At 42.4% G+C, this 18647-nt stretch overlaps 1 protein-coding gene across 1 annotated transcript in view; it reads left to right on the top strand.

Annotated features, from left to right (window-relative positions):
• Mylk4 (myosin light chain kinase family member 4) overlaps positions 1-16099 on the top strand; it is a 68332-nt gene extending 52233 nt beyond the window's left edge. The window contains exons 9-14 of the mRNA XM_029547290.1: positions 2604-2674; positions 3454-3582; positions 4171-4323; positions 7145-7223; positions 11009-11075; positions 15034-16099. Coding sequence (XP_029403150.1) covers positions 2604-2674; positions 3454-3582; positions 4171-4323; positions 7145-7223; positions 11009-11050 — 474 coding nt within the window. The 3' untranslated portion in view covers positions 11051-11075; positions 15034-16099. The remainder of the gene's footprint in view (positions 1-2603; positions 2675-3453; positions 3583-4170; positions 4324-7144; positions 7224-11008; positions 11076-15033) is intronic.
• Positions 16100-18647: the final 2548 nt, after the last annotated feature.

Genomic DNA, 18647 nt, shown 5'->3' with positions numbered 1-18647 from the left:
AAGCTATCTTCTCAATTCAGCTTCCCCAGATGCTGGGACAGACTCTTGTCACACCACTCATCATAATCAGAATTTTTATCTCATTCTCAACTTCTGTCATCACCTTCAGGGACTGTTATTTGCATATCCGTCTTTGGAGGTTTTTGTTGAGAGTCTTGTAATTACCTACATTAAATCAACACAGGAGATCATTTCCCTAAAAGTATAGAATTAAAACCAGCTCCATTCTCACAATATTCCGTATTCCTTACTATCAGAGTCCATGGTGGGAGGATTTTAGTCTTCAATTCCAAAGTTGTATCTGCCCCTTCCAGATCTTAAAAGTCCCCAGTAGCCTCTTGAATTCTTCCAGGAAACTCTGGTTTGGGATTTACTTTCCTCTGAGTAGAAGCCATGGAGAATGGAATGCAGGCCTGGAGAAGGTGGGGCTTCAATGCCAAAAGCAGAGAGGGTAGTCGTTCACAAGTCAGAAAGCTTGAGGGAAGCCAGTCCACTTCCTTCCCACTCTTTATCTCTCTCTCATTATGAAGTCTCCAGAATTGGACTGTAAACAGCTCTAGATAAGCCAACAAGAGACTAAGCCCTAATAACCCTGGTCCTGCCTGTTAGAGTTAGTATCATAAAGTGCATCTTCTTGTGTGGCTTGATCATTTTCTCATTTCCCTGTTTGCACAGCATGACAGTTAGATAAATTTGTATTCTATGTAACATATCGTGTAGTGTAAGTCTCCAGGGATGGTACAGCTGAATAAATCTGGCCCCCTTAAATAGGTTTCCATGGGCCTCTCTTCCAAGAACTTGGCTTCTCTCACTGTCTTGATTTATGTGCCTTGCCTTTCCCATTCACTGTTGCACAGGAGGAGGAAGTGGGGGAAGTGGTACATAAAATGACAAAGTCAGAGGTTAAAAATCATTAGCAAAGTCCTTGGCCAGGATGAATATTATAATGTGCAGTTTCAAGGAGCACTTTTGTTCACTGTGGATAGTCTACAGATATTCCTAAAGGGATTTGATTGGCAACTGGAGCCAGGAATTGACCTATCATAAGTCAAATGACTCCATCTGTGGCTTTGTAACATTGATTGAAGACTTGCAATGGGCAGTTTCAGTTATGGTTTATATATAAAGATAAGAATAAAGGTGACAGCTGGATGGGTCGCGAAGGACCTGCTTTTTTTCTCTTTGGAAAGAAAGACTGAAGATATTGAGTGTGCCATCACCACAGGGGGTTGAGAAGTGACTTAAAAGTAATTTTCTTTGTAATAATAATTTCTATAAATATTACTGAACATGGATAATAGACCTTCTTTAGTTTAAGTATCATAGGAATTATCCTTTTGAAGTGCCCTCAAAGATGATTTTTTTTACATGCTGCAAAAGCATTTTCATGGTATTCTTTGATAATAGGACTGTTTTGACTTGCTCAGCCCACTATTTAAACACATCTTCAACTGCTCTAGGACAGCACCCACTGCAGTGTTAAAGTGGCTTTTACTCTCAGGCATCTGTTTTAGAGGCATTTTAGGAAAGGGCTTCCAAAGATATTACATAAGCCAAATGGGTGATTAGATATTGATATGGAGACACTACATTTTTTCACAAAATGTGTCTGGGTTTCTGCCTTGCTTGGACCTCCTTTCCACCAGACAGGATGTGGAAGGGGGCGAGGCCCACGTCAGGGATGGGGATGGAATCCTGGGTACCTGGCAACTTTGCTAATGCCCAGCTCTTAGTGGAGCTGAAATTAGGATTTAAGGCTTCTTGGCTCTTCTTTGAAAATGCTATTTCTTGTTTTATGGATGACCTTGGCTTTAAATGAAATTACTTATTTTTCCCAGACTTAAAGTTTTCTATCCCAATAAATATAGCTACATCTGCAGGACATTCCAGGGACACTGAGTAGTAGCACTTGATTTTCTTCCCCTCCCCTAAGCCTGTCAGGTTAGCAGGGCCAACTTTTACTAGCATCTAACTCCAAGGGAACACTTAGTCAAGGACTTTAAGCACTGAGACAGAGCTCAGCAAAACCTTGGAATTTTGGAGGATGAAGAATGAGCAGGAGACAAAAGCCTTCCTTTAGCATGGGATGTTCCCATAGACAAAGCACCAGGGAAACATCCAGAGGTCAAAACTGGTCGCATTATATTGCGTATTCAGTGTGGTGGTTTAACTGAATCAGGCCATTTCTCTTGGAACTCGTAAATCTTGAGGGAAATATTGCTTCAAGAAGGAAATATACTTAATACTTTAACAGGAGGAGTGGTCTGTCAGTTCTGAACTGGCCTACTCAAGGCTGTTTGGAAAGTGCTAGAGCAGCCTCCTCCCCTTTCTCTCCTCAAGAAGGCCCCTGCCTGAACTCACGCATTATAGCAATCTCTAAAACCATGAAGAGGGACAGGCAGGGTAATGCAAAGTTGGCAGGCTACCCACGACCTCATCCACCACATAATTAAAGGAGAAAATACCCACACAGACAAGCCAGCCCCCGAGTGAAAGGCCTGATATGTTTTTCCTGAGCATCTTGTATTTTTAGTTGTGGTTCAAGGACAATTTGAGTGAAAGATGGTTGTTTTCATTGCTAATGTGTCTCTTTCTCCTGGCAGCCTGAGAACATCCTGTGTGTGAATCGGGATGCTAAGCAAATAAAAATTATTGATTTTGGATTGGCCAGAAGGTATGTCTGTTTGGATGTAAGTACATGGATAGAAGCAGGGCATGGGATGCATGTTCATCTTTGCAAAGGCATAGCTGATATGCCTCAGATCCTATGCCTCCATTTAGAATTAACTTAATGAAGATAGCATTTACCCTAACCCTGTTAGATCAGAGGTTCAAGCACTGAGGAATATCTACAACACATCTAATAAAAAGATGAGAAATGAAAACCTAGTCCTGTGAAGTTTATTAAGTTAGAAGTTTATTCATTCAGAATTTCTGTTTATATAAATGTTTGTATTTGTTCCATTTATAAAGAGAAGAGTTTAAAATGTTAATAGTTTAAACAAGACTATAGAGGGGTCTGGTTTCTTAGTGGAACAAAGAAATTACATGGGTGTGTTAACAGCTCAGCGTGTTAATGAGCAGAAAGCAGATGCTGTGAGTTATGCCAGCATCTTGTCAGTTTGGAAAGGGTTATTCTGTCCAAATGCATGCGAGGGACTGAATCAGGATATCCGTCACAGTATGCATTTAGATGTTCCAGTTATTCAGAGTATATATCTCACAGCTGTTTTAGAATATTAAGGTTTTATAGGATTTATTCTTACTTTTAAACACCCCCAGAATGTTTTATTGGTTTTAGACATTATGCAATTTCTGGTAAAAGTTTATTTTTTAGTTTGCTGTATAATTTTTTGTTAATTTTATTTTATAAATGGTGCCTGTTTTCAATGTTCATTAGTTTTGATTTTTGATTGACATGCTCAACTCTCACCTTGGTCCCCTCAATTTCAGATACAAGCCCAGAGAGAAGCTGAAGGTGAACTTTGGAACCCCAGAATTTCTTGCCCCTGAAGTTGTGAACTATGATTTCGTTTCCTTTTCTACAGATATGTGGAGTGTGGGCGTCATCACATACATGCTGTAAGCAACTTCCCAGACTCACATACTCATCCTTAATCAGTGAATGGTCTAGGAGGCTTCACTAGGATGACAGCTTTGACCTACGTCTTCTAGAATATCACCATGTCATCTCCTGTTGCTTAGGTTCTGTTGAGTGAATTCCTTTCCCCATTGTATCTAGGGGGAGAAAAAGATATGTATGTCTTCTCCACGGGAGAAGTCCCAGGATACCACTAAGAGCCCTAAACATGACTTTTAGAAACCCCTAGTTATTGGTCTGTTTGGATCAGTATACCCTGATCTGCTTAGTGTGCCTGAGCAATGGCACACTGGAGTTTGCTTTCTGGGTATGCGACAGTACCTTGTCTTGCCAGCCGTAACTGTTGGAGATTTATTCAAGTATAACTGCAACCTTCTTTGTTGCTGGGTTGGGGGTTGGAATGAGACACATAGGCAGGGTCCTAGCTGCAGTGATGTACTATACACTTGCAGTTTATTGCTGTTTTCCTACTTTTATTTTTGAATAGCAAAACCAGAAAGCATCCTGTCTATAAAGGATTCATGACTGTTTAAAAAAAAAATGCTCACCCTGAACCCTGTGCCTTGTAGACTCAGTGGCTTGTCCCCTTTTTTGGGTGACAATGATGCCGAGACACTGACCAACATCCTGGCATGCCGGTGGGATTTAGAAGATGAAGAATTTCAGGATATCTCGGAGGAGGCCAAGGAGTTCATCTCCAAGCTCCTGATTAAGGAGAAGAGGTAAAGCAAGTCCATCTCATGTTGTGGGAGAGGAGGTGATTTGGTGCAGGGTGCACTGTGGAGTTAGTGGAATCCGTTCCCTCTGTGACATCTACAGTGCATGTGCAGGCTCTGAACTCACCGAGGCTTGACTCCTTGACCCAGTCTACTCAAGCCCAGGACTGTTTCAGTCACGAGGCTGGATGGGCTCCAAAACTTGTCTCTGATTTTTGCCATGAAGTTCCCGCAACCAAGCCCTTCTGGTCGGCCTCCGGTGACCTGCCCTCTATCCGTCCATGTCTATAAACATTTATGGGCCAGACAGTGTCATCTGCCTTTTGGTCATTATTTCTTTTAATCATAGCCCTTAACTCCCAGAGGGAGAAGTGTGTGTTGTGACTACTTCATGATGAGACAGTATGCAGTTCGTCTATGGCCACGCTGCTAGGGTTGGATCAGAGGGGAATGACACTAAACGTGTTGATCTTCCTCAAGCTCATACTCTAGGCTGTCATACAGCCTTGTTTTCCCCTCATGCTAAAAACACATTAATTCAATTTTTAGCAGATGAACAAGTATGATAATTGAAATATAGGGGCTTGATTTTAGTGTTACAGAGTCTGATGGACACTGCCGAGCCACTTTAGATGGCTTTCTATCTAAATTATATGACAGTAGATCACATTTAAGGTCTTCAGAGCAGTAACAGTTGCTTGATTCTCTCTGCCACCTTTGGACCCATTAATAAACAAGGTTGTGAAGGAAGAGGGAGGAGGAAGCAAGGGAGAGTAGGAGCATGGATAATGGGGTATTATGCCAGGAGGGGCATTATTTCATGTAAGCACTTAACCGCCGTCTGTCCCTGGGGAATATGTCAAGGCTGGCATGGAACTCAGTCTGTAGATCAAGCTGGCCTCAAACTCATAGAGATCTGCCTGCCTCTATCTCACAGATGCTGAGATTAAAGGCAGACACCACCAGTCTGACAAGTTATATCTTTTAGAAAGAAGTGATGCAAAGCAGTTCATAGCACAATGGGGCCAGATCTGAGCCTCCTACAGCGGTGGGTCTTACCCTTCCTAAGGCTGCAACCCTTTAATACAGTTGCTCATCTTGCTGTGACCCCCAACCCTCTAATACAGTTTCTCATGTTGTGGTGACCACAATCATAAAATTATTTTCATTGCTACTTTATAACTGTAATTTTGCTACTGTTTTGAATCATAATGTAAATATTTTTGGAGATAGAAGTTTACCCAAGGGGTACTGACCCACAGATTAAGAACCACTGCTCTAAAGAATGAGGAGACTTAGCCTAATAAAAATATCAGTCTGAGGGGAAGGACAATTTAGAGACTTCTTTGTCCTTGACCTCTAGGCACAATAATAGCCAAGGTTGTTATTGTTCTACATTGATGGATCCTAGACATTATAGAGATGGAAAAATGCCAATTTCTTTGAACTTTGGAAGATGAAAAACACTGCATTTACTGTGGACTGTGCATGTGATGTGTGTATTTTTAACTTCTGCTTAATCTGGTTATATGTGGAGATAATCATCACAATTTCATGTAAAGAAAGAGAGGCTGAGAGCCATGAAGTCAAATAGCTAGTGCAGAACAGATCCCAAAGTGAGTTTTCTGGACTTGGGCATCTGAGTCCTGCCCACTCCCACAGTCTAGGGTCTCTTAAGTACCCAAGAAATATCAGATAACAGATGAATGAGTGACTTAGCTCTCAAGTCAATACTTGGTTGAAGTTCAGGCCAAATATCACTGTCATCAAATAAATATCTGGGGTACAAAAATGAACCTGAAATATTATTAGAAGTCAGTTACAGGTACAATCTTAATAACTTTTTAATAGATCTTAAAACATTTTTCATTAGCATGTAGGAATGGTCATCTTTCAACACCATCCCATGGAGTGGTCAAGGGACCTAATAGCAAAACCTTAGGATATTAAGTAGAACCATGTGGAGTTGCTGGGTTGAGGAGTTTTTAATAATTTCTGCATGTTCAGAGCCCTATAATGGTGATTTTTCTCAATAACTTCATTGCAAGTGAAGACTTACACTTCAGTATTTGGCATTTAATGAGGAAATTGTATTAAGATTATCCTCCATATCGAAGCTTCATGACTGCTTGGAACTATTGGATGCCTTTGCAGAAGCGTATTTTTGTATTGTTGCAATCAGTTTTTAATTTGAAAGGTTATTTTAATGTGGTATTTATTAGCAACCAAGTAAGTTTATAAGTTTTAGAGTTAGGATATAATATATCTTTTATCACTCTTCATGTTATTTTTCTTTCAAATTTTGTTAACCTTTTTTCATCTCTAAAGGAATACAATTTCTTTTTAAATAATCTAATATGTTCTATTATAATTGTAATAACTCTTCCTGTTCTAAACTCTTCAAAACTCCTTCATTCAAAAGTTTGCAGACAAATTCAAATGACACCTAAATTGCTTTTGTATTCATTGAGAATTACTGTAGCATTTTATTCTTATAAATAAGAAATGTGCATTTATTTTTCAATAGTCTGTTAAGAGTCCAATTTATGAAGCTCAGATGTCATATCACAGAATAATTCCTTATATTTGATAAAACACTCCATTTTTAATAAGAACTTGATTATTGTCCAGCCTGTATTACCAGTGTTGTTTCTGTGGTTAGAAATGATGGTCACCTCTGGATGTTTTCATACCACACAATTCCAGAAGACAAGCTTGAATGTGGGTTAGCCACTGTACCAAAACCCATGACTAGAGCCAGAGATAGACCGCTGATGCAAGCAGCCTGCGGTGCGTTCCTCTAACATGCTTCTGAATTTCCCTTTAGTTGGAGAATAAGTGCCAGTGAAGCTCTCAAGCACCCCTGGTTGTCAGACCACAAGCTCCACTCCAGGCTCAGTGCACAGGTAACCACTTCCTCCTTGCTTCCTATTTCCCCGTCTCATCAGATGTGACAGTCAACTCAGCCTTAAGTGATATTCCTCTTAATGTCTTTGCTTACAGTCTCAAGTCTTGTGCTAGAAATATATTGCTTGGAGTGTTTTTATTGCGATATTAATGTTATATTTTACATGTGTTTCATATATTACCTTTAGCATTATGAAATCATTGTATCTGTTGTAAAATATACCGTACTACAAACTCACACTTATATACAGATATCAGATATATGGTATGGGCTATATAAACACAGTTTGGAGAAGATATGCTGAAGTACATTTAGGAGAACTCTCTCCCTAAAAAAATTTACAATTCTAAATTCTCTATTTACCTTGTATACCTCTCCCCCTCTGGGCACCAGATCTTAGTTACAATACTAAGCTTGGAATGAACATATGTTTGAACATGCATGAAAGAGATTTTTATTGGAGACTAAAGACTGAAGTATTTTTGAGGGTAGTTGAGCACACTATGCTAATCTCTTACAGGGAAATCTGTTCCCATCACCTTAGTCTTTGTGTTCCGACTCTCTCATCTGTCCTTTTGGGACAGAATCTAAACTTCAGAATTATATGTCTACTTGTATCCTAAATGTTTCCACTTGGGTCTTCTCAGTCCAAAGCCAAACTCTTCTCCATCTTCTCACTGTCAACCATCCTTCCAGCAAAGAATGTCCATCATGAGGCACAATCAGCTCATGAGCATTTCCAGTTTCCTTCCTCTCTCTCAGTTCTCCATTTCATATTTGATTAACCTGCAAGTTCTGCACCTTGTATGTCCTAATTGCATTAGGAATCTCTCCGGCTCTCTTTATGCCGTGTTGCCCTAGCCTGAGACACCTGCTCCCTGCACTGCTTCAGTCAACTCCTGACTGGGCTTCTCGGCCTCATATGCTTGTCTCTTCTAAATAGCCATAGATTATAGAGATAACCCAACAGCAGATTCACTGCACAGAGTAACTTTGCTTGTCATGTAGGCTGCCTAACTGGGATAGATGAACATGGAGGCAGCATGCAAGCTCCACCTTCCAGCCTCAGGCTAGTGAGGATGTCTCTAATGTGTGCATCAGTGGGATGGCTGGTGCCATGCCTGGGGTAGTACATACTCTCTACACTTCCATTTCCTCCTGATCTCCTCCTCATTGTCCACATGCCCTGGGGTTTGGAAAGGAACTTCTCTCAGACCAGAAAACCTTGGAATTACTGTGTGTCAGGTTCTCACTTTTTCCACCACCACATTTTATTGAAATTAAATCTACTTCTAAATTCAGCATCAGTACTGAGTTTTATTTGTGTCTGAATATACCTTTCCTTGATAATTGGTACTGATGCCAAATAAAAATAGGCTCATTACCTAGCCAGTACCTCACCCAGACTGTATAAACTGCTTATTAGGGCAACCAATCTATTTTGAGCCCATTTTCCACCAATGTATTTTTAACCAGGAGTCTAAATATACATTGACATGTCAGGACAATATAGAAACCACAGAGAGGAATTAATGACACTATACAGGCTGGAAAATGCTTAGAAATATTTTAAATCATGGGACTACGGCTACAAAATCACCTTTGAGTTATACCACCCAGCCGGTGATACCTGAGGCAGATAGATATTACAAGAAAAATTTTCAAATGTCTGTGCATACATCTAGTTTTTAAAGTTATACTTAACATGGCACTGAATCTAACTGCTTTATGAAGACGAACACATGTAACCCTCATGCTGACCTGATAGCCCTAGCATTGTTACTATCCCTGTTATGTTGTTATGTAACTGAGGCGGGGCAGGGATGTGTTGCGATGGGTGGGCGAGGGCCTGAAACGTTTCCAGACCCACTCTAATACTATATAAATTTAGTGTTCCTGGGTCCCGATATCCAACCAGTACATTTTAATTTTCAAAGAAATACAGGTTGAACATCCCTTATCTACAATGCTGGAGGCCTGAAGTGTTTCAGATCTTGGATCTCTTCAGATTTTGGAATATCTGCATATACATTAATAAGATATCTAAAGGAAGGGACCCCATCTTGGCATGGAATCCTCTTGTCTCACACACATCCTATGTGAACATCTTCAGAGCACCTGCATTTTGATCATTACGTGGCATATGGGGTCAGATGTGGGCTTTTCTACTTATGAGTTGTGTTGTTGGCACTCATGAGTTTTAGATTTTGAAGCATTTCAAATCTCAGAGTTTTGAATTAGGAATACTAAACCTGTGTTAAGACTAAACTTTTGCAGATTTATTTTTGAAATAACCTGGTTCTTATATGTTCTCAAAAGATATAAGAATTTACATTTGTATTAAAATACAATTTTAATTCTGATCAAAACTACCATTTTAACCATTTATTTGAAAGTAGTTTGTGTTTTCTTGCTATCCCTTTTAATTGTTGCATGCTCAAAAGCTCTCAGTTAGCCTTTGATCAGCTGGACATGCCACCGTCTTTTCAGAAGCATGTTTTTCTCTCTTAGAAATTGAGGGCTGGAAGTTCTCTGCCTTATGGCTTGGGCTCTGATGGCGCACTCTGGTCTGTCTTGTGTCCCCAGCAACACACCACACATCCCCATCCGAAGCAGCCCTCTCAACTCTCAGAACTCACCAGGCACCTCCTACAAAATTCCTTGGTGCTCCGGAGCCAGAAGAAAGAAATGTACCTAAGAATAATGTGACTTCTAGAACAAATCTCCCTTCCCCCTTTCTTCCTGCTCTTGGATCTACTAACAGCTCCTGTCCTTCTAGTGTATGTAAAATGCCACAGGCCACTAATACTCCACCAAAGGATTTCCTCACTTCCAACTTCTTGTATTTGTCATCTTTCCAGCGCTCTAACAAATATATGAGATGATGAAGTTCTTGTGATAAGTTTTTTTTTTTTTTAAATTTTGCATCACAACTATAATCTCATTACTATTGGACCTGTGGAGATATAGAGCAAGAGAGTTCACTTTGTGGCCAGGAAGAGAAAGACATAAAGAACAAGCTGTCGTCCCCGTCCCCTCATGGTCATGCTCCCCAGTGCCTTTTAGAGGTTCCACCACTTCCCAGTAACACACTGCAGGCTGGAGGCTAAGCCTTTATTTAGCACGAGGGCCTGGGGGAGGGGCAGTTAAGACTCAAACTGTATCATGACAATCTACAAACAGAAAGTTTTCACACATCTCCCACTATCCATACCAAGACAATACACCAGCAGCCACAGCTGGACTAGTACACCCTACACGCCCCACTTGTCTCCATCACTCCTTAACACCTTGCATCCTGTTGACTAAGGCTAAGGCTCAATACCACATCCTTTACAATGGCTGTAGAGTCTCCATCTGAGGCTTTGTCTGTCCTCTGACATCTTCTGATGCCTCTTAACATCCCTTCATCTACCACCCCGACCTTACCTGAAAGTAGCTGTATTCTTTAGTTGTCCTGCCCCAGTGACATGAATGCTGGCTCCTTTGTTTTGCCAAAGTGGACTCTGCTCAAACATACATTTTCAAATTAAATGCAAAGAGGGAGTAGGCTGGTGGGTGCTGGCTTCAGTGGAAGGGAGGGAAGGGATACTGGGATGGTCCAGTAGATGAGGACCAGTATTCCTAGCAGAAGGCTGCTACGAGTTTTACCCTCTTGGATGTTGCTGGGAGAGCACCATGAACCCAGTGGGTGTTTTTCAGTTCTCCCCATGCCCTCCTAGTGTAAATCAGAAACTGATGAAAGCTGTTCTAATCCTTTCCCTCAATGTCTCGTTTCCTTAGAAGAACTGCAACTCTGGTGTTCTGAACCTCACGACCAAATAGTCCATGAAAGGAGCCTATTCAAAAGGTTGGTTTTAAGTCTCTCCCATCTCCTCTTATGGGAACAAATAAAATCACATTTGTTTGGGGATAACTGGGATCTCACCCCAGGAAAATCTGGCTCCAATGTGATTTTATGGTCTTGAAACTGTTTGCTGAGTGATGTCTGTAGATTGCTTACGTGAATGGAGTAATTGGGTATTTCTTGTGTGGACATTGAGGAAAACAGGGAGTGTTTGAGCTGGCGGGCTCCAATCAAGTTATTGTGTTTTCTTCACTTCAGCTTTACCATGTCCCAGTGGAGGAAGTGCAGTTCCCCATTGTGTGGAGTATAGATAGCTCAGTGCCACAGCTTGCGGCCCCTCTGAGATAACATAGGCAGAGCCCTGAGACTTCCCAGCAGAGTGGGATCCAGACTTTGCACAGAAATTATCTCAGGTCAACCTTACAGTTGTGTAATGTCAGGGGCAGTGAGTGATGCCTGGGGGAACAAAATAGCTCACCTGAAGATATGCACCCTTAACCTGAAAACAGTGGCATGAGATACCCTGCTTTTTCAGAAGCTAAAGGCTGCGTCCCCCCACATAGCAGCTGCCTCTCACTATGGATTTGCTCTCTGACCCCAAGAAACTACACATATCATCACTGCACACACATTACTGCATACACATCACTGCACAGGCATCATTGCACACATCATCACTGCATACACATCACTGCATACATCATCATTGCACACACATCACTGCACACATCATCACTACACACATCATCACCACACACACATCACTGCATACATCATCACTGCACACATCACTGCATGCATCATCATCACTGCACACATCATCATTGCACACATCATCACTGCACACATCATCACCACACACACATCACTGCATACATCATCACTGCACACATCACTGCATGCATCATCATCACTGCATACATCATCACTGCTCACATCATCACTGCACACATTACTGCACACATCATCACTGCACACACATCACTGCACACATCATCGCCACACACATCATCACTGCACACATCATCGCCACACACATCATCACTGCACACATCATCACTGCACACACATCACTGCACACATCATCACCACACACATCATCACTGCACATATCATTACCACACACACATCAATGCACACATCATCACTGCACACATCATCATCACACACACATCAATGCACATATCGTCAGTGAACATATATCACTGCACACATCGTCACTGCACACATCATCACCACACACACATCAATGCACACATCATCGCCACACACACTGGCACAGTTGGGTTGAATTATTAAGGGTTGGCTTTATGTATGCCTTCTTTGATACTAGTAGTGAATTCAAGGCAAATTCTAGAAAAGACTTAAAACAACAGGACACCAACCAAGAGAGACTTAAAAATCCCACAATTTAGTGTTTGAGAGGAGATATTGCCCTAATCTTAGAAAGTCTATCATCATTTTTGCAGCTTAATTCTAAGCAACAAACTGCCTCTCTCTCTCTCTCTCTCTCTCTCTCTCTCTCTCTCTCTCTCATCTTGTGGTGCCAGGACAAACCCAGAACCATCTGAGCAGTAACTCCAGCTCTAACTCATTTTAATCTTTCATTCTGATCTGCATTTTTCTGGGCCCAGAGTTTCTGCCTGTCTGTCTGCCAGGATATATTCTTTTAAGTGGCCTTGAATCTTTCAGAGAATACGATGGGGAGGGAATAAATCACTACATCATAGACAACGACTCAAACCAGGGTTTGGAAAACACATAACTTTCTGTGTCAGAGCTATTTAAGTGTCTATCATTTATGTAAGACTCTAAGAACAGTCAAGAAGGTTTGGGATTTGTGTGTACAAGACATTCTTGTTTGTCAAAAACTGTCGTGCAATAAAGTGCTCAGAAGCAGAGGAAGGTATCACATCAGGTCCATAGGAGCCCTGGGCCCAAGTGACAGCCTCAGCCATGGCCTGTACAAGGAGCTGTGAACAGTCAGGGCCCCAGAGCAACCAAGCAGTGCTAGTCAGTGCTAGTCTCTGCTCTCCCCCAGCCTTTCCTTTAGAAGCAGCTTTGTCCCCAACTACCACAAACCCCCTGGGTTTGCCACAAAACCACCTTCCCACAGAGAGTCCTGGAGTCACTTTTGAGGCCTGGTGGGAATGAACATACTGGGTGACAGGAGGTTGCATTCCAAGGCGGGCCTGTCGCCAGGGTCTGTGGGGAAAGAATGAAGAGGAAATGGTGGTGGGAGGAGGTAAAACCCTTCCGTGCCAAAGCTGTCACTTTGAACCCAGTGTGATGGAAGACAGTGCAGCCCATGAGGAGACAGCAGTGGAAGCACTGAGCTGGTCACACCGTACAGCTGGGCACGCTCTGCTGGAATTACTGAGATGGGCAGGTTTGCCTCCTGATGGTCTTGTGGGCTGCCTGCCTCCCTTCCCTGGGTTCCTTCCATCTCCCTTGACCTGTGTGGGTCTCTCTCTTGCAGACCAGGCGGAATGGCTTCAGATCTGCCAATCTACACAATCCACGTGCTTCATTATTCAATTGTGTTCTCTTTATTCTCAGCTCTCGGGGTAGAAGCCAACCTCCTCCTTGATGAGCATGGAGTATATTATGGAACCCCTATTTTAAATTAATAAATAAATTTAGAGTATTAACTCAGAGGGCAAACTCCAGACCAGCTTAGTCTGTAGAATGAGTTCAAGGTTAGGCCAGGCGTCTTATTAAAACCTGTCTTAAAATGTAAAACTATAAAAGAGAGCCGAGGCTACAGCTCATTGGCATGCTGCTTACCCAGAATATGCAAAACCCTAAGTTCAATTCTCTGCACCATACAAAAAGAAACAGAAGGGGTGTGTGTGTGTGTGTGTGTGTGTGTGTGTGTGTGTGTGTGAGTGTGTGTGTGTGTGTATGTGTAGGTAGGTATTGCCACTGAGCAAACCCACTTGAGAAGATGAATGAGGTTTCTCGAAAGATCTTATATGTGAAACTAATATTTAAATTACTTATTTTTAAAAACCTGGTAGTTAAAGATTATTCTTATGGAAAAGAAAGAGATGTAAGTCCTATGAACAAGGCACAGTTTATAATGTAAATGGAGACACACAAGCCTCTTTTGATCCATCAGAGGTTTCTTGATGCACCAATAAAACAGCTTGAAAACAAGCCTGGGGGCTTTCTGTTAAACATATCAAGACCTTGTGTCTTTTCTCATCTATGTGGCATTAAAAATTGAGATGCTGCTCAGTGTTTAGGCCAGGCGGGAACAGTGTATAAGCCTCAATCAGAGATGGGCATACAGTCAGCTCCTTTTGTGTGGCTTTTATCTGTGGATCCATTCAAGTGTAGATAGAAAATATTTGCAGAAAAACAGTGTTTGTGCTAAATATACCCACTCTTTCCTTATCACTGCTCCATAATTAATGGGATATGATTATTCATTTGCCATTACATTGCTAGCACGGTTAGCCACCTAGAGATGATTTTAAACATGTAGGGATTTGTACGTAGGTTTTACACAATTATTTTGGGCCACTTTATATATGGAATTTGGCTTCTGTGGCTTCTGGCATCTGTGGGAGGGTCAGTAGAACACTCACCCCCACCCCTATATGATAGGCGACCAAATTCCCTGCCTAGCACAAATGCTCACTTTGATGCTGAAATGGAGTTGACTGTGGACTGATGACAAGAGCACAGGAGTGGCTGTGCTTCAGATGAAACAAAGAGGGCCTTGTCCTTCAGCATTGCAAATAATGTTAAAATACTCACAGGGACTTAAAAAAAAAAAAAAAAAACCCAGCCCTGGTGTGCAATGGAATCTGTCAAACGCTCTCTTTCTGTCTCACACACATACACACATACATTATGAAAAGTCCTCTGTGGTTTTCCTAAGGGGCACAACCAGCTAATTACAATTTTAAAGTCCTGCTGAATTAACAAGACTGGTATTTTGTTTGCTTTGCAGGAAAACTGCTGCGGTTGCTGCTGCTTTGAGAAGGCTTTTGGAAAAATCAGCAGTTCTGGTGCCTTGACCCCTGGGATGACTGGCAGCCATAGCATGGGCAGCCTTGAACTTGAACTTGGAGAGGCTTTGCTGGGCTCAGTGGGTGACCCAGGGCTGCTCCCTAGGGGCCCAGGCAGATGCCCACATCCCACTTAGTGTTCAGAGGGGAAGATGTTTCTCTGCCTTTTGGGCTTCTTGTGTTTCAATGTTTGTTTTTAGTTTGGGATGTTAGTGGGGCAGCGGATATGTTATGCTGTTTCTTGGACTGCCAGAGTGGTGCTGGAGACACGAAATCTGGAGGATGCATTGGAGGAGAGAAAATGACTTCTAGTCCTTGCTCTATGTTTCTCAAGGGGGGCAATTGCATCGACGGGAAAATTCTAAGATTTGGACCCCCCTTTTTGTGGTTTGAAATGAGGTGAATTCAATGGATTATTAGCTTGCTGGAACAGAGAGCTTCTTTCTAAGGCAAGATCAGCCATCACACATGATACCTTCTATGCATTCTGAACTAACTCTCTCTCTCTCTCTCTCTCTCTCTCTCTCTCTCTCTCTCTCTCTCTCTCTCGTGCAACAGTTTCTATCCAGTAGCTGATTCCATGTTCAGATTCATGCCCCAGCATTTTTCAGGGTGCCCCTTGCTCTGGTCTAATGTGCAAGTTCATCCCCATTAAACATGATGGCTTGAGGAGGTACATATTTGTGCTTGGTCTTTAAAATGACCGCCTTCAAAAGACAGCCATAAGAGCTTCCCTCAAGACCTAGGTGTCACCAGTAGGAGCTGGGTCTGTGCATCCAGGGGAAATACAATGTGCGATGTCCAGGGGGAGTGTCTAGAAAGTGACTCCAGCCTCTGAGCAAACTGAAACATTTCAAAGATCATTAATCATAGCTACACAAATTCAAAACTATGCAAATTCCCATAGGAGTCAATGGCTATAGGGGTAAGGCAAAACTGATTTCTCATTACATTTTTTTTTTTTGAGACAAGGTCCTAATTATGTAGCCTTGGCTGGCCTGAAATTTGCTATGTAGACCAGGCTGGCCTCAAACTCATAGAAACCCATTTATATCTACTCCAGAGTGCTGGGATTGAAGGCACACACTACCATGCCTGACATTGGTTGCAAAGTTCTTATTTCCAAGCTCATGGGCAATATTTGCTGTTGGATATGGAATATCTGAGCACCACTGTAGGTGGCTTTTAGGGAACAGGATGGCTTGGGGCAAGACTTTGCAAAGCTCCCTGAAATTCCACTGACATGCATGCTCTCATTTCCCAATGTCCATTGAGTTTAGTTCAGCCAAACAATGCCCCCAGTTTTAGCCAAAAATTGATGTCACAATTGCAATGCTAAGAATAGCCAAGTGGCCCTGTCACCGGGGGCCGACTTGAGGCCCTTGACTAATCTCCAAACCCTCATGTCCATAAGCATGCCCACCAATAGCTAACGCCTCCTCGTTGCCTTTGCATGCCCTACTCTGAAGTAAAGGGGAAGTAGGTACCGTTTAGCGAAGGCCAGTATCATTGTTGTGCTTGCTATCTGTAAAACTCTACTTGTTCCATCCTGTGTTCTCAGGCTGCGACACAGACATGTGTTCTTTTCTTTTGGCCCATGCATTATCCAAGGTTGGTTTTTAATACCCCCTTTAAGATTAAAATACTTCCTCTTTCCTCCTCCTCCTCCTCTTCCTCCTCCTCCTCCTCCTCTTCCTCCTCCTCCTCCTTCTTCCTCCTTCTCTTTCTCCCCCTCCTCCTCTTCCTTTGTTAAAAAAAGATACATACACACACACACACACACACACACACACACACACAAGCTGGGACAGGTGGAGAAGCTCTTACTTCAGTGTTCTATTACTGTGCTAAGCTTAGCCAATGCTGTTCACTGAGCATAGGGGAAAAATACAAGCCAGTACACACATTAATCCTCCTTGACCACAGCAGGCTGGCACTCACTCAAATGCTAAATGGGACACAAGGGTCTGGTTGAAAACGCTGCATAGAAAGGCATTTTCAGTTCTGGGCATGGACTCTCCCTGAGCTTGGGGAAGAGATCTTCAGCAAGACATGCACCTTTTATTCTAACTCACATTGCTATACATCTGGACCTGCCACATGTGGAAAGGACAGCTTAGGTCACATACAGGCATGAGTTCTTGGCCACCTGAATTTCCACAATACCCCACAATTAGTGGGTGTGATTGCTTTAGTTTGTGTTTTTGGAGGTTTAGAGAGGAGACTGCCTTCAGAGTGGATCTTCCAATGGGCAGTTAAGCTTGCACATTTGGATAGGAAGGTGGGTACCCTGCTCCAGCAAGATCGTTTTATGCACAAGCTGAGGCGAATTCCATCGGCAAGTTGAGGATTACAGGCTGAGTTACAGTGGTGGAGATGGTCAGTCTGGCTTTATCTGTCCCCTCATTCCACACCCACGGGAGGCTGCTCCAGTGAGAGCCTATGATGTCGGCTCTGATGGGAAAGTGGCTTTGCAAAGCTAGGCAATCAAAGCAGATGCCAGTTCTGTGGCCCCAGTCATCTACTTTTCCAAGAGGCCATCGGGATTTGGGGTGCTGTCTTCTCCTCCACCCTCTTCATGCACAAGAGGTTTCTCTTAGCTCCACCAAAGCTGCTTGGAGCCGCTGCTTTCTTTAGCTAAGAAACAAAGCACACAGCACATGTGTTGTTCAGAAAGAAAGAACCTGAAGATAGCTGAGAAGGAAGGGTGTCCTCGTTCAGAATTTGGAAGATACTAACACTTACCCAGAAACAGTTGATGTTAGAGAACATGGAGGAAAGAGCTCATGCTCCCATTTGCTCCATTAAAAAAAAAAAAAAAGGAATAAATTCTGCTCTAAGATAGCTTAGGGCAAAGCTTTACAGGTTAAATTAGGTAACACATATATAGCGAGACCCATGAATTTATTTTTTGGTGACATTTTGCCCAACTGATATTAATTTATTTTCTTGCTTTAAAATGTAAATAGGCATGTGTACTTTAGTGTTTTGAAGAACATGTGAATAGTTATGGAAATTAGCATAGTCAATTTTCTTGTTTTGGAATCAAAATATGGATTTTATACTAAGGAAATGAGGGTTACGCTCTTAATTCATTCCTTCTTCTCTGAGTGCTCCCTGTCACTCCCTCGCCTGGGCAAGGGGTGCAACGTGCATATATTTTCATGTTTAGTTTGGGCTCCAGGCCAGTTTGCTTGGAAAATTTATTTGTAAAAGTATAAATAAGGAAAGGCAGGGCCTGTGGGCTGTGGTGGGTAGGCTCAGCTCTGCCATCCCTGTGGGCCATGCTGGCTGAAACTAACTCTTCAGCATCTCCAGAGCTCAGACAATGTGTTTGTTCTTAATTCTTTCTTCACTTATTTCTTTTTAAGTTAGAACTTAGTTCATCTTCCTCATTATGATATTCCTCTAAGAGCCAGTTAGCCTGTCTTCCTTTTTCCTTCCTTCCATTCCTCTACCCCTTTCTCTCTCCCCCTTCCCCCTCCCTCTCTCCTTCCCTCCCTCCTTCCCTTCCCTTCCCTTCCCTTCCCTTCCCTTCCCTTCCCTTCCCTTCCCT

Source organism: Mus pahari, chromosome 16 (assembly GCF_900095145.1).
Source record: "Mus pahari chromosome 16, PAHARI_EIJ_v1.1, whole genome shotgun sequence".
Lineage (NCBI taxonomy): Eukaryota > Metazoa > Chordata > Mammalia > Rodentia > Muridae > Mus > Mus pahari.
Note: the sequence above shows the minus strand (reverse complement) of the source record. Positions and strands in the feature narration are given on the sequence as shown.